General features: G+C 32.7%; 1 protein-coding gene across 1 annotated transcript; it reads left to right on the top strand.

Annotated features, from left to right (window-relative positions):
* The first annotated feature begins 743 nt into the window (after positions 1-743).
* LOC140044039 (uncharacterized) lies at positions 744-20,249 on the top strand. The gene is made up of 12 exons (XM_072088520.1): positions 744-906; positions 1,330-1,544; positions 1,925-2,050; positions 7,476-7,670; positions 7,939-8,184; positions 8,990-9,184; positions 9,329-9,490; positions 9,600-9,902; positions 10,455-10,535; positions 10,631-10,838; positions 11,083-11,118; positions 19,467-20,249. The coding sequence occupies exons 1-12, from the start codon at positions 807-809 to the stop codon at positions 19,994-19,996; spliced, it is 2,397 nt and encodes a 798-aa protein (XP_071944621.1). The 5' UTR covers positions 744-806; the 3' UTR covers positions 19,997-20,249.
* The last annotated feature ends 1,436 nt before the right edge of the window (positions 20,250-21,685 follow it).

The raw sequence follows: 21,685 nt of genomic DNA, 5'->3' as shown, positions 1-21,685 counted from the left end.
GGAATTAGATTTCTAAATGAATATTATGAAAATGATATAAAACTTATTTCTATTGGTTGAGAAACGACGTCGGAAAAACCTTTTTTGTATACTGTACATGATTTAATGAATAGGATTTTAGAAGCCTGTAAAAAGGATAGGAGCGACTAGATTATAAATATTGGCTATACAACTATCACATCTAATGAACATTTAAAATAACATATAATTTTAAAGTCAAAATATAGAGGAAACTAAAAAGTCTAATTTTGTTTTATATAATTAAACAAACATGCTATTTCAATGCAAATTGACTAGCGAGACAGATCCGCATGGTTTTGCTGTGTGATTAGATGTACAGACATATGCCTGGTAACTTCCATTATATCATATTGAAATCGTAACACTATTAGTGCACATAGGGTTCTGTGTAACAACATTTAACACATATTTACCATCTGTACAGGATATGCATTAAAAACACTGTACTATTACATTTGTGTTTGAATTATCTAATCTCGTTTACATGAGCACCGATATAATGTGACTACCCTATAAATAATGGAAGCGCCCAAATCTTCAAGTGGTAAAGAACTGCAACTCGCGTGCGAAGTCTGCTGGAGCGTGAAAGCTGGGCGCACTGCAGTTTACACTGAATTTAATTGTACTAAACTTAATAGGACACTCGGCCCGAATATAAGGTAAGGTAAATTTAATAGGATCAAATTGATATGTTTAGTTATACATTTTCGTCGGCAGAAAACGTGAGATTCAAGCAAACCCAGCAAATATGTAAACACGCTGTAGTGGAGGAAATCACTTCAAAGATGAAAGAAAGAACAAAAAAAGTTCCTGTAGCCGTGGCTTCTACATCGGATTCCAAAGAGCCTGAATACAGGTTATTGACAATGGAATCCACCGGAAAAGGTTAGACAATTTTCTTCATATTTAATGTCACATTTATTTTGAAACAATCTTGAAATAGTTATTCCTAAAGAAAAATGTTGTTCACACCAACCGTGATATTTCCTTCATTGGTCATACAATATCACATATATTTAATACAATGCAAATTTTACAATGATATTACAACTGAGCAATCAATAATATTCGCAACCCGTTCACCCCACTAATCTCCAAATATTCTGTAAATCATTCTGACTGATTTTTATCCATTTTGTTGTACACTTACTTGATATACATAATATATCACTATGCCTACCCACTGAGTGTCACAACAAATCAGATAAGTCAATTTATCCAATGCAATACATGCATATCTAATTTCTTTTTAATTGATACATCTGTCAACATCCACTCCATTGAATTGTAGTAATTATTTGAATTTAGAGAGTCAACCAAAAGATAATCAGACAATTCTTCCCGACTCAATTCAAAGAAAAGTTGTTGCTAAAATAAAAAAGAAGAGACAGAAAAAAAGCTGGCTGAGAAAAATGTATAGGAAATTTGTAAAAAGAAAAAATGATGATTCAGAAAGTATTTCAAGTGACGTAACTACTATATGGGACTACGCAGGTCAACTGGACTACTACATAACGCATAGGGTATGTTCGTATCTTGTTGTTTATTATTCTGTAAAATTGTCTTAGACATATGAAAATATATGTATTTCCTCATGCTCACAAACTTAAAGATTACGCACTAAATAAACTGAAATGGCTTTCATTCTTTTCATTTGCTTATTCACGTATATGTTTAAATGCTATTTTAAGTTGAATTTGATTCATATTTAAATTAGACATTGCTTTTGTCCATGCTTTTATTTCATAAGTTAAAGAAAATAATAGGATTGATCATAGTGATAGTACGTTTTGGTAGTATAACATGTTTGCTTAAATGGTATACATGTATTGACTAAGACATCCCCGATGAATTTATTGGAGTATAGAAAAACAGTTATTATTATCAACTTTGGTTTGTTTAGTTCTTTCTCACAAATAGAGTATCGTACTGTGTTGCGTTTAATGCATGTGATAACTTGGATGAACCAGCTACATCACGAGCGTGTGCTAACTTGGATGAACCAGCTAATCCGCGAGATTTAACCACAGTAAGTTCACGACTATTATTGTTAATTCATTATGTTGTTTATGGGATGCACTTCCATCTTCATTAAGAAATAATTTTACTTACCTAATTGTAGCTATAGCCGAAACATAAACTAATAGTCCATGGGCTGGAGGGGGTTACCGTGCACCCCCCCCCCCCCCACAGTTAAACTTCTTTGGTATCATTTTCTTTCCATGGACATATAGAGTAAACAAATCGATGTTAACAAGAAAAATATAGGGATGCATTGTATGTACTTGCGTCATTTGTAATGATCATCAGTGTTTTATCTTCAAATAACTCAAGAATCCAACATCTAATTAGTATTATCTTAGTAACATTGTGTAGTATATATCTTTTAAAATCTTTTAAAATTTAAATAAAATTAATCGGAAGATTATTAAGGTCAGTAGAGGTCAAGAGGTCATTGACCTTTTGCAAAATGCAAATTTTTCCCAAAATATAGATAAATTGCAATAAAAAATGATTAAGAAAACATATATACTACACATCGATACCAAGATCGTACTAATTAGATGTTTGATTCTTGGGTTATTGGTATTAATGCTACCCCCTACCCGAAAAATGTCTTTCTATTGCAATTTTGAAGAATAATAAAATTACATTACAATGGTATTAATGCACTGCAATTTTTTTAATGTTAACACACATTTTGTTATTCAATGTCAGTAAACACAAATAAAACACAATTAAAATGAAAAGTATTGAAAAAATTGGAGATTTGATATTGAAATGTATCTCATTATGGCAAATATTTGCAATTTTGCAAAAGGTCAGTGACTTTTCTGACCTCTACTGACCTTAAACATGGTTCAATTAATTTTATTAAAATTCTATATGATTAAAAAACACGAATGCTACACAACGACACCAAGATCATACTAATTAGATGTTTGATTCTTGGGTTATTGCTATTAATGTTACACCCTACCCCAAAAAATGTATTTTTATTGCAATTTTTAAGAATAAAAAATGATAATTTGTGTATAATGAACTGCAATTTTAATCTTGTTAACATATATTTTCTTATTCAATATGTCAGTAAGCACAAGTAAAACACAATTAAGATAAAACATATTGAAAATTATAGATACTATGTTGAAATTTATCTATATTTTAGCAAAAATGTGCATTTTTGTAAAAGGTCAATGACCTTTTGACCTCTACTGACCCTACTAATAGTCCGATAAATTTTATTTAAATTTTATAAGATTTTAAAAGATGTATGCTACACAATGGTACCAAGATAATACTAATTAGGTGTTGGATTCTTGGGTTATTGAGATAATTGTTACCCCCTACCCCAGAAGAAGAAGATAAAACACTGATGATCATTACAAATGACGCAAGTACATACAATGCATCCCTATATTTTTCTTGTTAACATCGATTTTTTCACTCTATATGTCCGTGGAAAGAAAATGATACCAAAGAAGTTTAACTGTGGGGGGGGGGGGGGGGGTGGGAGTGCACGGTAACCCCCTCCGGCCCATGGACTATAAATTGTATTTGTAAATGCATGATTTTATTTTTATCCTTTTTTATTTAGGCCTAGTAAATCTAGTACAATGACATCAATATTATTATTTTTAATTAATTTTGATATAGGTTTTTATACTTTAACATTATACACTAGAGTATTTGTATACAGTTACACACTTACGCCCGTATTCTTAAACCGGACTTTAGTCGTAGTTCAAAGTTCGACTTGAAAAAGTCGTAGTTCGAGCTATTACTTCAAATTCGATTCAAAATCGAAGTAGTCGAAGTTTGCAGTTCGACTTAATGAAGTCGAGTTTTTAGTCGAGTTGCACACGTCTGGGTAACAAAGGCTAAACATTGGCCAATGACAAGAGAGTATTTGAGGAGCAGACGAAATTTTGCGCATTGATATCACTTTCCATTTTCTTACAAAACTTTTTACGCATCAGGACTATATACATGAAAAATAATTTTAATCGTTAATTAGTAGAAAAAGATCAGTATTAATTTAACAGTGAAGTACTTTTGATTAACAACAAACAAAATCTTCAAAATATATTTAGGAACCATGGCGGTACGGTAACTTTCATATTTTCTAGGCCTCCAACAAAGTATGATCGCGACGAACCACGCACTTCCTAGTGTGACAAGAAAGCGCTAGGCCCCCTAAACAGTCGGAAAGCCGCGTTGGTAACGCATCACTGATTTCATTCATTGTGAGGGCGCGCTTTGTGGAAAATGTTAGAATTTTTGCTATTTTAGTACACTTTGAAAATTGTATAATTTTGATATTAGATGAAATCAATAAACGTATTTCAATAGTTGAACTGCAAGCGTAAATAATGATAAAAACTGTGATCTAAATTCCACAGTTTTTTTGTTTCGAGAAATATCATTATTTTGTGTAAAAACTTTTTTATTTATATTTTTTTTTAAATGATGGTAAAAAATCATTAAATTTCATATTTTCTAGATAAGGTTTCAAAGCGAATTTAAAATCCTTTCAAGATAAACTATTAAGCTATCTATTAAAATAAAAATCTAATGTTAAGCTTTCTTGGGATGCAACTCCCACTAATCAAACCAAACCTACTACATTTCTGTTCAGTTACGATAGAAAAACCGCCATTTTGAAACTTTGTTTACGTTTTACGAAGCTGGTACGAATCGACCCGGACCGAATCGTGTCCCTGTTTAATCCGGTTGTTCATGCAGGCGTACTGCGTCACAGGCCTAAGGTTTCAATCTGCTGCCCGATTATTGTTCTATTTGGTTTCTGAGCTAGGAAAGGCCTACTTAGACTAGCTACTATAATTACTTACTTAACTTCTAGCCTAGCTAGGCCTAAAAATAGTATTTTCTAGGCCTAGTTAGGCTAGGTAATTCTGATAGTAGTTTGTGTTATAGTAGGGCCTATAGTAGCTGGAGTAGAAGTAGACATAATCTGGGTATTCCATAATCTAGGCTGGTAGGTCTATCCCAGCTCATATACCAAGCAAGAAGAAGCCTGAAGAAGAACCTAGGCCCAGAAAAAAATTACAAACACTGTTAAAAAACAATAAATTGAAAAACAAAGTGCCAAAAGATAACCCATTTTCAATTTATATATAAATATGGTGGGGAATGTTATTTATAAAATCAGGCATCTTTTGTTTGAGAGACTCAACCATGTATTTTTATATGGTCATGTTTTTAAAAAAGATAATTATTAGCCCATCATTTACTTGAGTATTGTTAATTGGTTGGTACTTATAAGTATATCAATATCTGGCAGTAAATGTTACACTTTACATTACTTTATTAGATACAACTTACATTTCACACAAGCAATACATTTTTTCTTTTTATGTATACTTATACAGAATGTGAACAAATACAACCTTTCAAACAATTACTGATACAAATAGTAAATACTACTGTATATAAAAACTTCTAATAGCACCTTGTTCATCAGACATAACAAACTAGCTAGGCCTAATACTGTAAATATAAAATATGCCACCATATGTACTTTTTGAGATATCATTTTTACTTGAGTCTTACTGTTGTACTGATTTTATGATTGTTTTATGTTTATATTGTATGCATCTGTGCGACTCTGGTTAATAAAGTAAATAAATCAATCAATTGCAACTTAATTTATATCTTTATAAAAATTTACTGATCTGAAACACTTCTACAACTTAAATGAATATAAATTTATATGTTATATTAGCGAATAAAATGAAAAACTATCAGCAATGATATTGAAATCGAGAAAACCACTTTCAACCTCATATTGAAGAACGAGATAGAAAATCTTGATACCAACAAAAAACCTGAAATGAAAATGAATAGCTGAAATGTAAAGAACTATTTAAATAATTGTCACTATGACGAAAACATTTTCTTAAATACTGTATAATTATATAATTATTCCACAACCTGAAAACATATTCAGATAAAATATGACTGTACTGTAGGCCTACCATAAAAAAGCACTAAACACAAAACTTCCTTGTGTCTGTATATTTATTGTATAATTATTAATACAGTAAATAAATTGTACCCATCAGTTGCCAATAATTAGGATATTTAACTATATGTCAGGCTGCGATTGGCTTAATTATCTTTTTAAAACCTTCCCAACGCATCTTCAATATAGAGTAGGATTAACGAAACTTTAATAATACTAAATTGTAACTAAAGTATTTTAATTATCAACATGTTACTAAGGCTAAGCCTAGGCCGATATTACGACAACGATCCACCAGGTTGTGCACACACCCACACCTGCAACAACCACAATCAACACACCATGCACCACACACGACGGAACTAGTGCCGCGAGACGTAACAATTATGTGAAATGAGGACCTTTTTTAAAATGTTCGCTGTAGGAAGCTTAAATAGGGTTTCAAGCCAATTTTAACGTAAAACAGACTATTGATACTTACTCTATCCATATACGCCGATTTTTTGGTAATTCACTGTATGGGATGCAAATCCCACTAATGGAAAATTTGTAAACAAACACAAGTTAGAAAACTTCAGCTTTGACGGCTGCACACGAACTTTGGAAAGAAACTGTCACTGACAACAAATCCAACAAATTATTTCGAAAATTAGGTGACCAGCGACATCTTAAACATAATAAGGAACTGATCTTACCATATATGGTTAATTTTTCGCCTATTAATTTTTATTAAACAGCTATAAAATGACGTATACTTTATGCTAATGTTTTCGCGCGAAACGTTGATGCCTCTGTGCCGAGAGAGGGCTTCTAAAATTAATGACGTCATGCGAAGTCGAAAATTTCGCGATAACGGTCATATTTCCCAAACATTCCATCGCGTGGTGAATTGCCGCATCTCCCATTGTCGCTATGGCGTGACGTAGTTCAAGTCGGACTTGCGCGAAGAAAATAATGTAATTTGTATACAGTTGTAAATAAAGATGATTTTCATTATTATAACTTATACCAATGTATATTTAATTAAGCTAATATAAATATAGATATTTCATTCTTCAATATCTGGCCAATATAACAACTCAGTGACTGTTACGTTTTTTATAAACATCGTTTAAAAACCATTTAGTCGACAATTTAGCCTGCCCCTCCAGGACTAAAAAAATCGATCAAAATCCGTCTCGATTTAGTCGAGGTTGGCCTGATTTAGTCGGTGATTTAGTTGAAGTTCGGTTTATGAATTAAAATGACGTCATTTTTTTAGTTTTAGCTCGTACTACGACTAAAGTCAGGTTTAAGAATACGGGCGTTAGATGAAAGTGGTATATTTGCCGACTTCTTGAACCTTCCTGGAAACTGGTAGACAATTATATGTTTTTCTCACATATTGTTCGTTGTATTTGCTAATAATGTTTAATATTTAGAATATTTTTAGCTTAATTTGTAAGATTGCATCTATTTATGATTTTAGAGTTTACTAGGAATGACTAATTTGGAAATGAATATGTTCTGGATAAGGTCCATTTATGAACATACTGTGAAACAACATGGTCCAGGAAGTCCCATTGAAATTGATGGCAAGATCATCGAGTCACCTCCTATCTGTTTGGTTGCTACACATATGGACACATTTCGTAAAAATTCAAAATCAAAAAATTGGATCAAGGTAACAGACGTACATTAACATTAAATAAGCTTACAATTTTGCAACGGTATGTGGTATACACGGACAGGATATTAGGGCTGAATTAGTTAAAACCGATACAGTGATGAAATATAAATAGCGTAGCCTACGGTCCTCAAATTAAATCGTGTATTAAGTTTAATTATCGGTTATACTTATTCAAATCAGAATATGAAATAACAGTTTGTAAGAATAATTACATTCTTGTTGTTGTTATAGCATGTAATTATGAAAACACTTTTTATTAAAGGAAGTGGAGGATAAGTTTCGTAAAATGTTTGAAAATATGGAAGGAATGCCATATGCCGATCATGTAGATCGTGAGATGTACATGGTTGATAACACTGTAAAATCGCATGAAGGTATTAAACAACTAAGGAGAAACGTTGGTCGTTACATGAAGGCCATGGTGAGAAGTATTCCATTAAAATGGGGGGATTTGCAAGAACAGTTGCAAGGAATTGGAAAAACAACACTGTGTATTACTTTTACTGAAGTAAGATTTTGGTTTTTAATGTATAACCGTGAATTGTATGTTGTAACGTCTGTAAACACATAAAACATTATAGAGTATGAACGCTGGTAAAAAATGTTATTATCTTATTAAAATAGTGTACTATACGGTAACAATTATAATGTATAACGTCATAATTTGAAGTTCACATTTCTGTCTACAATGTAATATTGACAAGTTCTTTGTTCAGCCAGCGATTTGAATTAATATTACAATAGTCAATATAGATGTCTTGTCATTTTTTTAGTATTTGGAAATCTTCATCATTATTGTACTATTTTTCTTGTTTTAGTTGTTCTCGCAAAACATGAACAACTCAGATTATTGATAAAATCAAACATTGAATTGGTTATTTCGTAATGTTAATAAAGTTATTTACTATCCTAAAAAAATGAACAAAAATAACGTAAAATAAATATAAACAAGGCCAACAGCCATAAGTCGCGTGCTCTCAGAAAAAAATGAACTTTCAAAAAGTAATGTACTTTAAAACTTTTCTGTACATCAAAACAGTTCAAAAAGTACAGAAAAGCGATAAAACGCATAGTGATACCGGACCGACCGACAGACCGACCGACCGACCGACCGACATAGGGAACTATAGAGTCGCGTCCACGCGATTAAAAATGCAATGAAACAGTAACATTTTACCAGAAATAGGGCTTCCGGACAATGCCCTTTCTAAAATGTGTATTCAAAAATAAATCTTTACAATTATTTTAAAAGAAAATAACAATACTTAATCATCAAATTCAGTACACTCTATTTTCTTATTAATTTGCATTAGACATCTAAAATCGGCACTCAATGTGGAATTTCAAAAGACGGGCTATCTACTGCCATAGCGTATCTGAATGACATTGGAGTTATCATGTATTCAAGTACTAACAAGAAATTAAGAAACACAGTGATAACAAATCTTTACATGATGCTTGAAATAGTGACAAAAGTGATCACAGTAAAACGACCAGTTATAAAAGTGGTAAGTAGATATGGTTAACAAAATAATTGTTACAAAACAATGTGAATATAAAACTGTTTAGTTGTTTTGATGAAATATATTGCAGTTTTATAGTGCATGTATAAGTTATTATTCATTAGTTTTTTCTCTATTATTTGGTAACAGAAAGAACTAAGAAATCTTTGGAAAAAGCTTAACAAGGAAGGGATACTTGAGGAAAAATTGCTACGGCATTTATGGAAAAGAGAATTAGAAGAAGATCCAAATCGTTTTGATATTTTTACTGAAGTGATGAAAACATTTGGTTTGCTCTATGAGAAATTAGAAGTAAGTTGAACAAATTTGCTCTTAACTAAATCTGAGATAATTTTAGTAATATTGTTCGATGTTATATATTATATTGTTCATAACACTACAAATACTTATTTTACATTAGCATGAAAGCGAAGATAACCGGATGTTCCTGGTTCCATGTCGGATGAAAATTAAGGATGAAAGCCTTAAAGTTGAAATGGACAAGAAACAGAAGGTATCACTTTATCTTACACCTACAGACTTCCTTCCTGATTCTGTGTACAATACATTGGTTGTTGCATTTCTGAACCTGGTGGAACTTAAAGGTAGAGGACGGGACCCAGTTGTATTTCAAAATCGTAGTGATTTTGACTTTGGAGATCATGAGGTTCGTTTAGGTCCCGTGGAAATCGACCATCAAAATGAAAACAAGTATGCGTTGAAGGTACGAACATTTATTTAACTCATTATTTACCATAATTTGAATATTTATTATTTCTGTTGATTAGCTAGCATGTCTTTAGAAAGATTTTAAACAAATATCAAATTATCAATTATTTCCGATCATTCTCTGCATGTAGAAATTTGGACTCCTAAACATTCAATCAGTTATAGCAGTAGTGAGAGCTAAGTACGTCTAATCATGACTACACAGATGGATAATAATACTAGCTGTGATTACAACATAATTTATGTATTCTAATAATATGTATTCATTTAAGATTCTTAGAATAAAAGTAACTTAGACAATAAAACAACAAATAATTTTATAATAATATAATTTAAATTAATATAGAGGCTATTTTGTTTTACAGTTTTTAATGTTTTGGTATCTAGGTTGCCCAACGGGTATTTGTAATTCTGTGAAAGATTTGAAAAATTAAATGATACATTATATTCACCAAATAAATGTACAGTAATGAATATACGTAGACGTAAGCAGTGTGAGATAGAATATGTTAAATAATTCAACAAATCAATACATCTTTTTTAACAGCTTGAAATATCCCGTCGAACTAAAGTTGACGAAAATAACACAGAGGAAATATTTGAACTAAAACCGAGCTTATGCATTGAGGTAACGATTCTAATATTGTAATGTAATAGCTTATCTGAATGCAGTTATAAGAAACGTTTCATTCAAATATATTTATTATGTATTTTTTGTTTTAGATACTAAGCTATTTACAGCTTCAACTAAAGACTGTGCTGAAAACTAATGAAGGAATTGGTTACAACCTACGTGTGTTGTGTATCGCCTGTTATCCAGAGCACATTCATTTACACGATCTGGAAGAGTGTTTAAAAGAAGACAACAGCACTGTTCCATGTGGTGAGAAGTCGATGAAAACTGATCGCTTAAAGCGCTTATTTTTGGAAGGTGGGATTACACATTCATCAATATTGTGTTTAATGACAAAATAAATATGTATTTTATGACAACTAACTATATTTATAAGTATATAAGTAATTTACTTATATACATATTTAACCTACAAATAAATAACAATGATATCTTTCAGTGACAAATGTACGTGAATATTTATGTAATGATAATAAAGTATATCTACACAACTTTTGAAGATATTAAAATATAACATCATTTATTATCATTTCATTTCCAGGCAGAAGTAGTGTGGAGCCATCACCAATTTATACAGGTAACTAATATACCAACGCACCACAATAGGAATGATACTAGTGAATTGAATGTGTTTATGTCCATGGTGTTCAAACGATATACACTGTGTACCAAATAATGCATGTATTCAAATTGATAGTATTCATCATATTGCGCAATATTTTTATTACAATTTTTAACTTGAAAATCTGAATTAGTAGGCATGTTAAGGTGCAAATTTTAGGCAAATCCTTCAAATTGTGATAACATTTTGAAACTTTGCACAGTTATTCATTAGAGTGTCAAAAATATGAAATGGAAGGGTTGCACAAAATTTGGTCAGGGTAAAGCCGCCATTTTGTATTTCAAAATGGCGGACCTCAAATTTTCAATTGTCAGGTATATCTCTGCTAAAGAGGCACCTAGAGTTCTGATTTTAAATGCAAATTATATGGTAGTGGGGTCACCAAACATATTGGTATAATTAACATTTGATTGCATGGCGGCCATGTTGGATTTCAAAATGGTGGACTTCAAATTTTCACTTTTCATGTATATCTCTGCTAAAAAGGCACCTAGAATTCTGATTTTAGGTGCAAATTATAATTATGGTAATGGGGTCAACAAACATATTGGTATAACTAAAATTTTGATTGCATGGCGGCCATGATGGATTTCAAAATGGCGGACCCCAAATGTTCACTTTTCAGGTATATCTCTGCTAAAAAGGTACACAGTGCTCTGATTTTAGGTGCAAATTATATGGTAATGGGTCATCAAATATATTGGTATTTAACTAACATTTTGATTGCATGGCGGCCATTGTGAATTTCAAAATGGCAAGCTCAAAATGTTTCAGTACGGTACCTACAGTTATAATTTTAGGTACAAAGTATAATATGGTATTGAGGTCAACAAACATATTGGTATAACGTCTTTGATTGCACGACGGCCATTTTGAATGTAGCTCAAACCTGGTAACCACACAGCTCTGTACATCATAAAAGTGTAGTGTAGTCGTCGTTAAGAGCAGACGTGTCCTAAATCGCTCTCTCTCTAGCCTCACTACATTCAGCCTCACTACGCGGTGACAGTTCAAATTTCCCGCAGGACAGTTGTTGTGTTAGGGCACTCCTGTAGCCTAGCATTTACTTGTCGGTTTTTGTCTGCTGTACATGTACGTATTAATACACCATCATGGCCGGAAAGAATACAAGGAAAGGTGGTAAAAAGGACAGTGGTAAGGAGTGTTGCGAACTGAACACTGATACAGCACCTGTCATTGATGTGGAACCGCTTACTATTACTGTACAAAATGAAATTTCCAATATAATTAAAGGAAATACGAGTATTTTCAATGACCTAGCCGAGGAAATTGTGAGCATTGTTAAACACCAGCTGATTGAAAGCATTACACAAATTGTAACGGATGCAGCAATTGAAGCAATACGTTTCGAACTTGACGATACTAAAGATCGTCTCAGCAAAGTAGAACAACAGGTAGATAACTTACAATATGAGCTAGATGAAGCAGAACAATATTCAAGAAGGAACTGTTTGATTATTCAAGGAATAGAAGAGAAACAAGGTGAGATAACAGACAATATAGTTTTGGATTTGTTTAAGAAAAAGCTAAGCGTAGAAGTAGATAAAACATGCATAGACAGGAGTCATAGATTGGGGCCAAAAGTTAAGAAAAACGGAAGAGCAAGAGGAATAATAGTAAAGTTTAGTTCGTATAATGTTAGAAATGAAGTATATAGAGCAAAGAAAAAATTAAAGGGGAGCCATATCTACATTCATGAAAACCTTACGAGCAAAAGATCAAGTTTACTACGTACTGTAAAGCAAAACTATGCATCAGTGGTATCTGCAGTTTGGACACAAGATGGTCGCATACATACCATAATCACTGGCAGTAACGAGAAAGTTGTTTTATCCAGAACTTCCGATCTTAAACAATTACCTAAATGTAAAAGGTAATGTGTAAGAATTTGTAATGTCCTAAATCTGTATTGTATTTTATGTAGATAAGATGATTTTAGATTTTATTTGTAACGCATGTAATAAACCATTTAAACCAATTCAATTGTTAAACGAACATCGTACGGGAAGCCTTTTAGACAACGACGTAGACGACGCTGAATTACGTAACGACTCTATTGTTTATCCTGCTTTTGGCATACTATGCAAATTATGCGAGATTGATTGTACAAAGGGTTTTGAAATTGGTCATTTAAATCTCAGAAGTCTCTATAATAAGGTGGACCATGTTCGGAGTTTACTTTCGGAATGCCGTTTCCATGTTTTAGGAATTAGTGAAACCTGGCTAGATCAAAATATACATAATAGTGAACTTGCAATCCCAGGATACCTATTAGTTAGAACAGACAGGAATAGACACGGAGGTGGGGTGGCTATCTATGTAAACGAAAATGTTGATTTTGATGTCATTGACTTTGGTGAAAATACAATTGAATCGGTATGGATAAAAATTAAGCCGGTTAACACTAAACCGTTCGTCATCGGTAATGTTTATAGACCACCAAATTCGTGTACTGGATTTGTTGATATAATGCATGATCAAATATCTTTTATACTAGATAGTATAAGAGAGATTATTGTTGTTGGTGACTTAAATTGGAATATATTTGATAAACAGCATTCTCGGAACATTAAAACCCTCCACCAAATTTTCCAATTAAACCAGTATATTAAAACTCCAACGCGCGTAACGGAAAACAGTAGTAGTTGTATTGATTTAATTTTTTTAAATAGGGATGACTTTATAAGCAAAACTGGAGTTGTACCAATTGGAATTAGCGATCACTCATTGATATATGCAATACGTAAAAAAATTAAAATAAAATTTCCCCGCGTATTTTACATACGAGAACCTTCCGGAAATTTAACGAAGATTTGTTTATTTCTGATCTTGCATCTGCTCCGTGGAGTATTTGTGAGGCGTCCGAGGATGCTGACGAGGCTTGGGACATTTGGAAACACATTTTTACTGATATTTGTGATATTCATGCTCCTATGGTGACGGTTAGGAGGAAGGGAACTGATATTCCATGGCTTACAGACGAATTTGTTTCCCTTTCTCGTGACCGTGATTATTTAAAACAAAAAGCCGAAAAAACTAAGAACATAGATGATTGGAATTCTTACAAAAAGGCAAGAAATAAATTAAATAATTTGTCTAAATCACTAAAACGCGACTATATAAATAATAAATTAAAAGATAATGTTAATGACACTAAAACATTATGGAAAACCATGAAAGACTTTTTACCCAATAAAAAGAAACAAACTAAAACAACTCTCAATGTAAACGGTAATGAAATAAACAATCCAACTGATATTGCTAATCATTTTAATAAATATTTTTGTTCAATTTCTAATGAACTTGCATCCCATTTTAATGACAACCAAAACGATATTACCGTTGAATCATTATCACAATTTCAACAACGTTTCAACTTTAAAGATATTAATGGAAATGAAATTGAAGCTTTGTTGGAAAAGTTAGAAATTGGAAAAGCTACTGGAATTGATGGGATTTCCGCTAGGTTACTTAAAATTGCATCTTCACAAATTTCTCAAAGTCTTGCCTTTTTGTTTAACTGGTCATTAAGATCTGGTGTTATTCCAAGTGAATGGAAATGTGCTAAGGTTACTCCACTTTATAAAGGAGGATGTAAACATGAACTTAACAACTACCGTCCAATATCTGTTATACCTATTGTTATGAAAGTTTTTGAAAGATGCATCCATAATCAAGTTATGAATCATATAAATGAGTTTAATTTATTATGTAAAAATCAATCTGGTTTTAGGTCGTTACATTCAACTTCTACTACACTGATAGATGTATGCAATTATATATATAAAAATATTGATAATGCCTTGGTAACTGGAGCAATTTTTCTTGACCTAAAAAAGGCGTTTGATACGGTAGACCACGATATTTTATTACGTAAATTATGCACCTTTGGAATGATAAGCACTGAGCTTGCATGGTTCAGTAATTATTTAAAAAATCGCAAACAATTTGTTAATTTTAATGGAAAAAAATCTGAAATTTTAAATGTCAACTATGGGGTACCACAAGGCTCAATTCTTGGCCCTTTGTTGTTTATTTTATACATAAATGACTTACATGATAGTGTTGATGGGATTTGTAAAACAGTCCTCTAATGCAGACGACACTGCGCTTTTTTATGCATGTAAATCAAATGAAGAGCTTACAACAGTTTTAACTGAACAGTTGGAAAATGTAAAACAATGGTTAGATAAACATAAATTAACTCTAAACATTGATAAAACCAAATACATGCTTTTTGGTACTCATGCACGTGTTAATAAAACAACAGATGAAACAGTAATTTTTGATAACATTCCGATTGAGAAAGTTGAAACGTTTAAATATTTGGGACTTACATTTGATGAACAACTCTCATGGAAAGTACATATTGATTCTATATGTGCAAAACTATCAAAAATTCTACATCTATTTTATAGATTGAAAAGTTTTACATCTCCTAAAATTATTAAAAGATTATACAATGCTCTATTTTTATCACATATTGACTATTGTTCAACAGTCTGGGGTACTGGTTCAAACGCCCATATTTTAAAATTGCAAAGGGTACAAAATAGAGCTGCACGATTAATACTAGGTGCTGATATTCGAACTCCTGTTAGACAAATGCATTATGATTTAGGTTGGCTAACAATTAAGACAAGAATTGAATATCATACAATTTGTACAATATTTAGATGTTTACAAGAATCTGTACCTTCATACTTATGTAATGTTTTGCAATATATTAGTAGTGTACACAATATTCAAACCAGAAACTATGAAAATAATCTGTTGTATTTGCCCAGATGTAACCTCGAAATATACAAACGTAGTTTTGTTTATTATGGAAGTTCACTCTGGAATGGCCTACCTTATGAATTAAGAAAACAAAACAATTATAACCGTTTTAAATCACTTGTTAAGATTCATTTATTGTTGCCGGTGGTCTAGGATGGTTCCAGTGAAATATATTTAAATATGGTATAAAAGTATAATAATAATGAAAACATGCATTGAAGTTTAGTTTTAGTTTAAGTTTTAGTTTAAGTTTAGTTTAAGTTGTTTTCAAATTTTGTTTAAATGTGCCGTAGGGCCCCTCGGAAGAGCAATTTTATTTTATTACTGAGAGGGCTACCCTACCAAAAGAAAACGAAATAAATAAATAAATAAATAAATCACTCTTTCTGCATTTACAGCGTCCAAGATCACAGTCGGTGTGTCACAGCGAATTAAAACCTAATTTGTGAAATATGAATGTTCCGGCAATGAACTCCAAACTGGACTAAATTTGTTGCCGTCCTTCTTCCATCCCCAGTTTGCTGGGTCCTGTTCAACCCTGAATGCATCTAGACAGTTTTACCACTTTCTGGCTTGTAGAACAGACCGTTTCAGATGTTCTCTTAATGCCGCAGATGTTGGGGGGATATTTTCAACAGTCTGTAGTAAAAAGATATCGTCTTGCATCATTTACCTTCTTTCTACATAGTTAAAACAAACTGTTCTAGATAATCTGTCACTAACATCCCCTACAGACAATGACATCGTCTCAAATTTTTTTCTTTGAACAGATGAAGTTGTATCACAACTGCTAAAGGAATGAAAGAACAAGTAAGCGGCTGATGCTTGTGATCAAAGAGAAGTAATCTTGTGTATTGAGATATACTTCAAGTGCTTCCCCACTCCAAACTCGATCTTGTGGATGCCAGGTATTCTGTGGAAAGTTGACAATGAAATAACAACAACATCACTGTCTACAGTCTTGACAAGAATGCGCGGAAAAATTTTAGCGGCATGTTTAACATGAAAAAACATACGTTCATCTGCCTCTTCTATGTTACATGGCATCAGCGGTTGTATATTTACAGACAGGTTTGCTACAGCTCTGTCTCTCTCAGACCCTACAAACATTCCGTGATTTGTGTCAATGTTCTCTACTACTTCAGTTACAATTAATGAAACAACTCTGATTTGTTGTCATCATATCTCGAATATGTGGTCCAATTGTTGGGCATGCTCCCACTGGCTTTGACGCCCCTCCTTACACCAGAGCCGCGGTTTGAACGCGTACTAGACTTTAAACCGTCGTTAAAGTATCTATCGAAAACAGAATCTGGTCACCTCACTGATTGAAGTTGATGGTCTATATATGGTTGTATGACAAAATGAAGCACCATTAGTTGCTGCCAAGGTGTTAGATGGACCAGCAATAATCAATATGCTCAGGCGAAATGATTCGAAGACATTCATTGAGTTGAGTATATATCAAGTGTCATACAACCATCAACTTCGATCAGTGACACGACTAGATTTGTTTTTTTATTTTAACGACAGTTTAAAGTCTGGTACGCGTTCAAACCGAGTCTCTGGTGTAAGGAGGAGGGTCGTGCGGGAGCATGCCCAACAATTGGACGACATTTTTTAGATTTGATGACAACAAACCAGAGTTGTTTTCATTTATTGTAACTGAAGTAGTAGAGAACATTGGCACAAATCACGGAATGTTTGTAGGGTCTGTGGGAGACAGAGCTGTAACAAACCAGTAAATATACAATGGCTAATGCCATGTAACATAGAAGAGGCAGATGAACGTATGTTTGTTTACGTTAAACTTCCCGCTGAAATTGTCCACGCATTGTCAAGACTGTACACAGTGATGTTGTTGTCAGCTTTCCACAGAATACCTGGCATCCACGAGCTTCGGATCGAGTTTGGAGTGGGAAAGCACAAAGCACAATACACGAGATTGCTTCTTCTCTTGGATCACATGCATCAGCCGCTTACTTGTTCTTTCATACCATTAGCGGTTGTGATAGAACTTCATCTGTTTAAGGAAAAGGTAAAGCTACATTTAACGAGACCTTGAAAAAGATGCCATGTATGACTCCAGTTTTTGAGAGGATGTCATTGCCTGTAGGGCATGTTAGTGAAACAGACACAGATTATCTAGAACAGTTTGTTGTAACTATGTCTACTGCAGAACATTATGATGCAAGACGATATCTTTTTACAACAAGAGAAAGACTATTGAAAATATCCCCCAACATCTGCGGCATTAAGAGAACATGTGAAACGGAAGCCAGGAAGTGGTACGACTGTCTAGATGCATTCAGGGTTGAGCAGGACCCAGCGAACTGGGGATCGAGAAAGGACGGCAACAAATTTAGTCCAGCTTGGAGTTCATTGCCGGAACTTTCAGATGTCACAAAGGTTTTAATTCGCTGTGGACACACCGACTGTGATCTTGGATGCTGTAAATGCAGAAAGAGTGATTTACGATGTACAGAGCTGTGTGGTTGCCAGGGAAATTGTGACCTACAATAAGTGTCCGTGTTAAATGCATGTAATTATGAACATAAACAAATAGTGTAAAGCCAGTACGGGTTGAGCTACATTCAAAATGGCCGCCATGCAATCAAAGACGTTATACTAATATGTTTGTTGACCTCAAAACTATATTATACTTTGTACCTAAAATTATAACTGTAGGTACCGTACTGAAACATTTTGAGTTCGCCATTTTGAAATTCAAAATGGCCGCCATGCAATAAAATTGTCAGTTAAATACCAATATGTTTAGGTGCCATATAATTGGCACCTAAAATCAGAACTCTGTGTACCTTTTTAGCAGAGATACCTGAAAAGTGAAAATTTAAGTCCGCCATTATGAAATTCAAAATGGCCGCCATGCAATCAAAATGTTAGTTATACCAATATGTTTGGTGACCCCATTAACATATAATTTGCACCTAAAATCAGAACACTAGGTGCCTTTTTAGCAGAGATATACCTGAAAAATAAAAATTTGAAATCCGCCATTTTGAAATCCAACATGGCCGCCATGGAATCAAAATGTTAGTTATACCAGTATGTTTGGTTACCCCACTACCATATAATTTGCACCTAAAATCAGAACTCTAGGAGCCTTTTTAGCAGAGATATACCTAAAAAGTGAAAATTTGAAGTCCGCCATTTTGAAATCCAAAATGGCCGCCATGCAATTAAAATGTTAGTTATACCAATATGTTTGGTGACCCCATTACCATATAATTTGCACCTAAATTCAGAACTCTAGGTGCCTATTTAGCAGAGATATACCTGAAAAGTGAACAATTTGGGTCCGCCATTTTGAAATCCAAAATGGCGGCTTTCCCCTGACCAAATTTTGTGCAACCCTTCCATTTCATATTTTTGACACCAAAATGAATAACTGTGCAAAGTCTCAGAATGTTATCACAATTTGAAGGATTGGGTCACTTAACAGGCCTACTAAATGTAATTGTTTTCGGTTTTCTTTTTTACAGGATCATCCGAAGAGTTTGAAAAAATCGTGGTAAACATATCGAGCTGGTATGATGAACATGGCTCAATTGATAAACTGAAGGTGTTATGCAAAGATCTGATAACACCTTACAATGATTTGCAGGATGCTGACTGCATACGTTTCTTCAACCTATTGAAACGATCTGGCCATCTTACCAGTACAAACGTTAAAGTTATTGTTGACGCAATTAATGTCACTGGTACAAATGGTGTTCTGGAGGTCAACAAACTCTTAAAGGAGAAATTTGATAAAACCAACCAGTTTATCACCTCCTTCTCAACATATCGACAACACCTAATTCAGTTTGGTGACGCACTTTCGAAAGAAAATACAAGAGATCTCATCCGTTTGAAAAGTGTTCTAAAAAAACAAAGTAACAACCAATGGACTGTGATATTAGATCTTGAACAAAGGGGGATTCTAAAGGAGGATAACTTGCAATCATTTATTGCATTTTTAAATCAGAATAACATGACTGTTCCTGCTAAAAAGTTAGAATACAATGCTTAGCATTGATGCCGAGTATATTACCAAACTCAATGTCGGTAAGTCAATCAAGTGTTTGGGTTCCAATCTTTAAATGTAAACAATATAAAGCTCCGTCTACACTATCACAGCATTTTGACCAAAAACATGTAATAAGCCCAGATATGGTAGTGATATCACATCATCATGTCCATATATGGGTACATCAAATTTGCTGACGCATGAAGTTTAATAATGTAGATAGATCTTTGAAGCCAGTTATATTAATTGATTTAAATTTCCACCAAATGCAAAAAAAACTGTTATAAAAGCCAAGGAAATATTATTCAATAACTATTACAGTATTACTCTTACATAAAAAAAATATCCCACTAAAAGAAAAGTTTTTTCTCTATAATTGCCCTACATAGTTAATAGCAGTTTGGTCCTTCCATTTAAAAGTACTCTTAGATCATTGATAATTGTTGTAAGTTTGGCGAGATTCAGATAAATACTGTTCTTTATAGGTGGAAATTATTAATAAACACTATTTCCTTTACTATTAAACTTAGTAGTATTCATTCAATAATTGTAGCCAAGTTTGATGAGATACAGACATACGGGGTAGTATCGGTATGGTATTTAAAATTCGTATACTGTATGTCAGCGTAAAAAGCAATTTTTAAGAATGCGTAAAGGCTTAACTAATAATGTATATACAAAATCTTATTTAAAAGAGGTCTGATACCATTTCACTTTCTTCATTAAAAGAGGTCTGATACTATTCATGTTCTTAGTTAAAAGAATTCTGATACTGTTTCATTTTTTTCTTAGTTAAAAGAAGTCTGATACCATTTCACTTTCTTCATTAAAAGAGGTCTGATACTATTCATGTTCTTAGTTAAAAGAATTCTGATACTGTTTCATTTTTTTCTTAGTTAAAAGAAGTCTGATACCATTTCATTTTCTTAGTTAAAACAAGTCTGATACCATTTTCATTTTTTTTAAAAACACTTCACTTTATATTTCTGAAACAAGCATTTCCTTATCACTTGGTGGTATTGCTTGCAATGATATTGGATGCGCTTTTCTATGTGTTGTTTAAAATGCGCGTTTTTGTTTTACTCACGCTAACTGTAAACTTATTACAGTAATGTTTTTTTTTGTAGAATATACCTATGGTATTCGGTACGGTAAATTAATCATAATCCTATTATTATTATTATTTACTATATAATTAATATCATGTCTGCATAGTGTAATGTTATAATACTAGATTTATTGTAGTAAAATAGTTTAATATATAGTATAGTATGTTAACAAGCAACTAAGGCTAGCTTGTATAAAAATTATTATTTTTTTAATGAAGATTTAGACAACAGTGCATCACCTTCTTTTTGTGTAAAATGTAAATGTTTGTTTAATGACAGGACATACATTATCTACAGTTGTTCTAAAATTATGTTATATAAATTCAATGTTGTCGAGAAATGTGCATAATGTTAGATTTGAAAATAAATATGCCACATAAAGTGTGATGTCATTATTTATTTGATAATTTAAAAAGCGTCAATATACTATCTGTATCATAATAGCGGTCACAATAATTGATTCAAACATGGAATGGGTGACAGTATTAACTGGTTTTGCTTATTTAGCCATGAACTGATTGAACTTATAACAGGTTTGGTTTCACACTTATTCATTGTTTATTAATACGGATTGCGACAAAAT

This window comes from Antedon mediterranea, chromosome 3 (assembly GCF_964355755.1).
Source record: "Antedon mediterranea chromosome 3, ecAntMedi1.1, whole genome shotgun sequence".
Taxonomy (NCBI): Eukaryota; Metazoa; Echinodermata; class Crinoidea; order Comatulida; family Antedonidae; genus Antedon; species Antedon mediterranea.
Note: the sequence above shows the minus strand (reverse complement) of the source record. Positions and strands in the feature narration are given on the sequence as shown.

Bases quoted from the DNA above. Each gene is read 5' to 3' on its own strand.
- LOC140044039 (XM_072088520.1), top strand. From the start codon at position 807: ATGAAAGAAAGAACAAAAAAAGTTCCTGTAGCCGTGGCTTCTACATCG. The intron at 9,491-9,599 runs GTAAGTTGAACA...ATTTTACATTAG, and splicing joins TGCTCTATGAGAAATTAGAA to CATGAAAGCGAAGATAACCG. The intron at 9,903-10,454 runs GTACGAACATTT...CTTTTTTAACAG, and splicing joins AAAACAAGTATGCGTTGAAG to CTTGAAATATCCCGTCGAAC.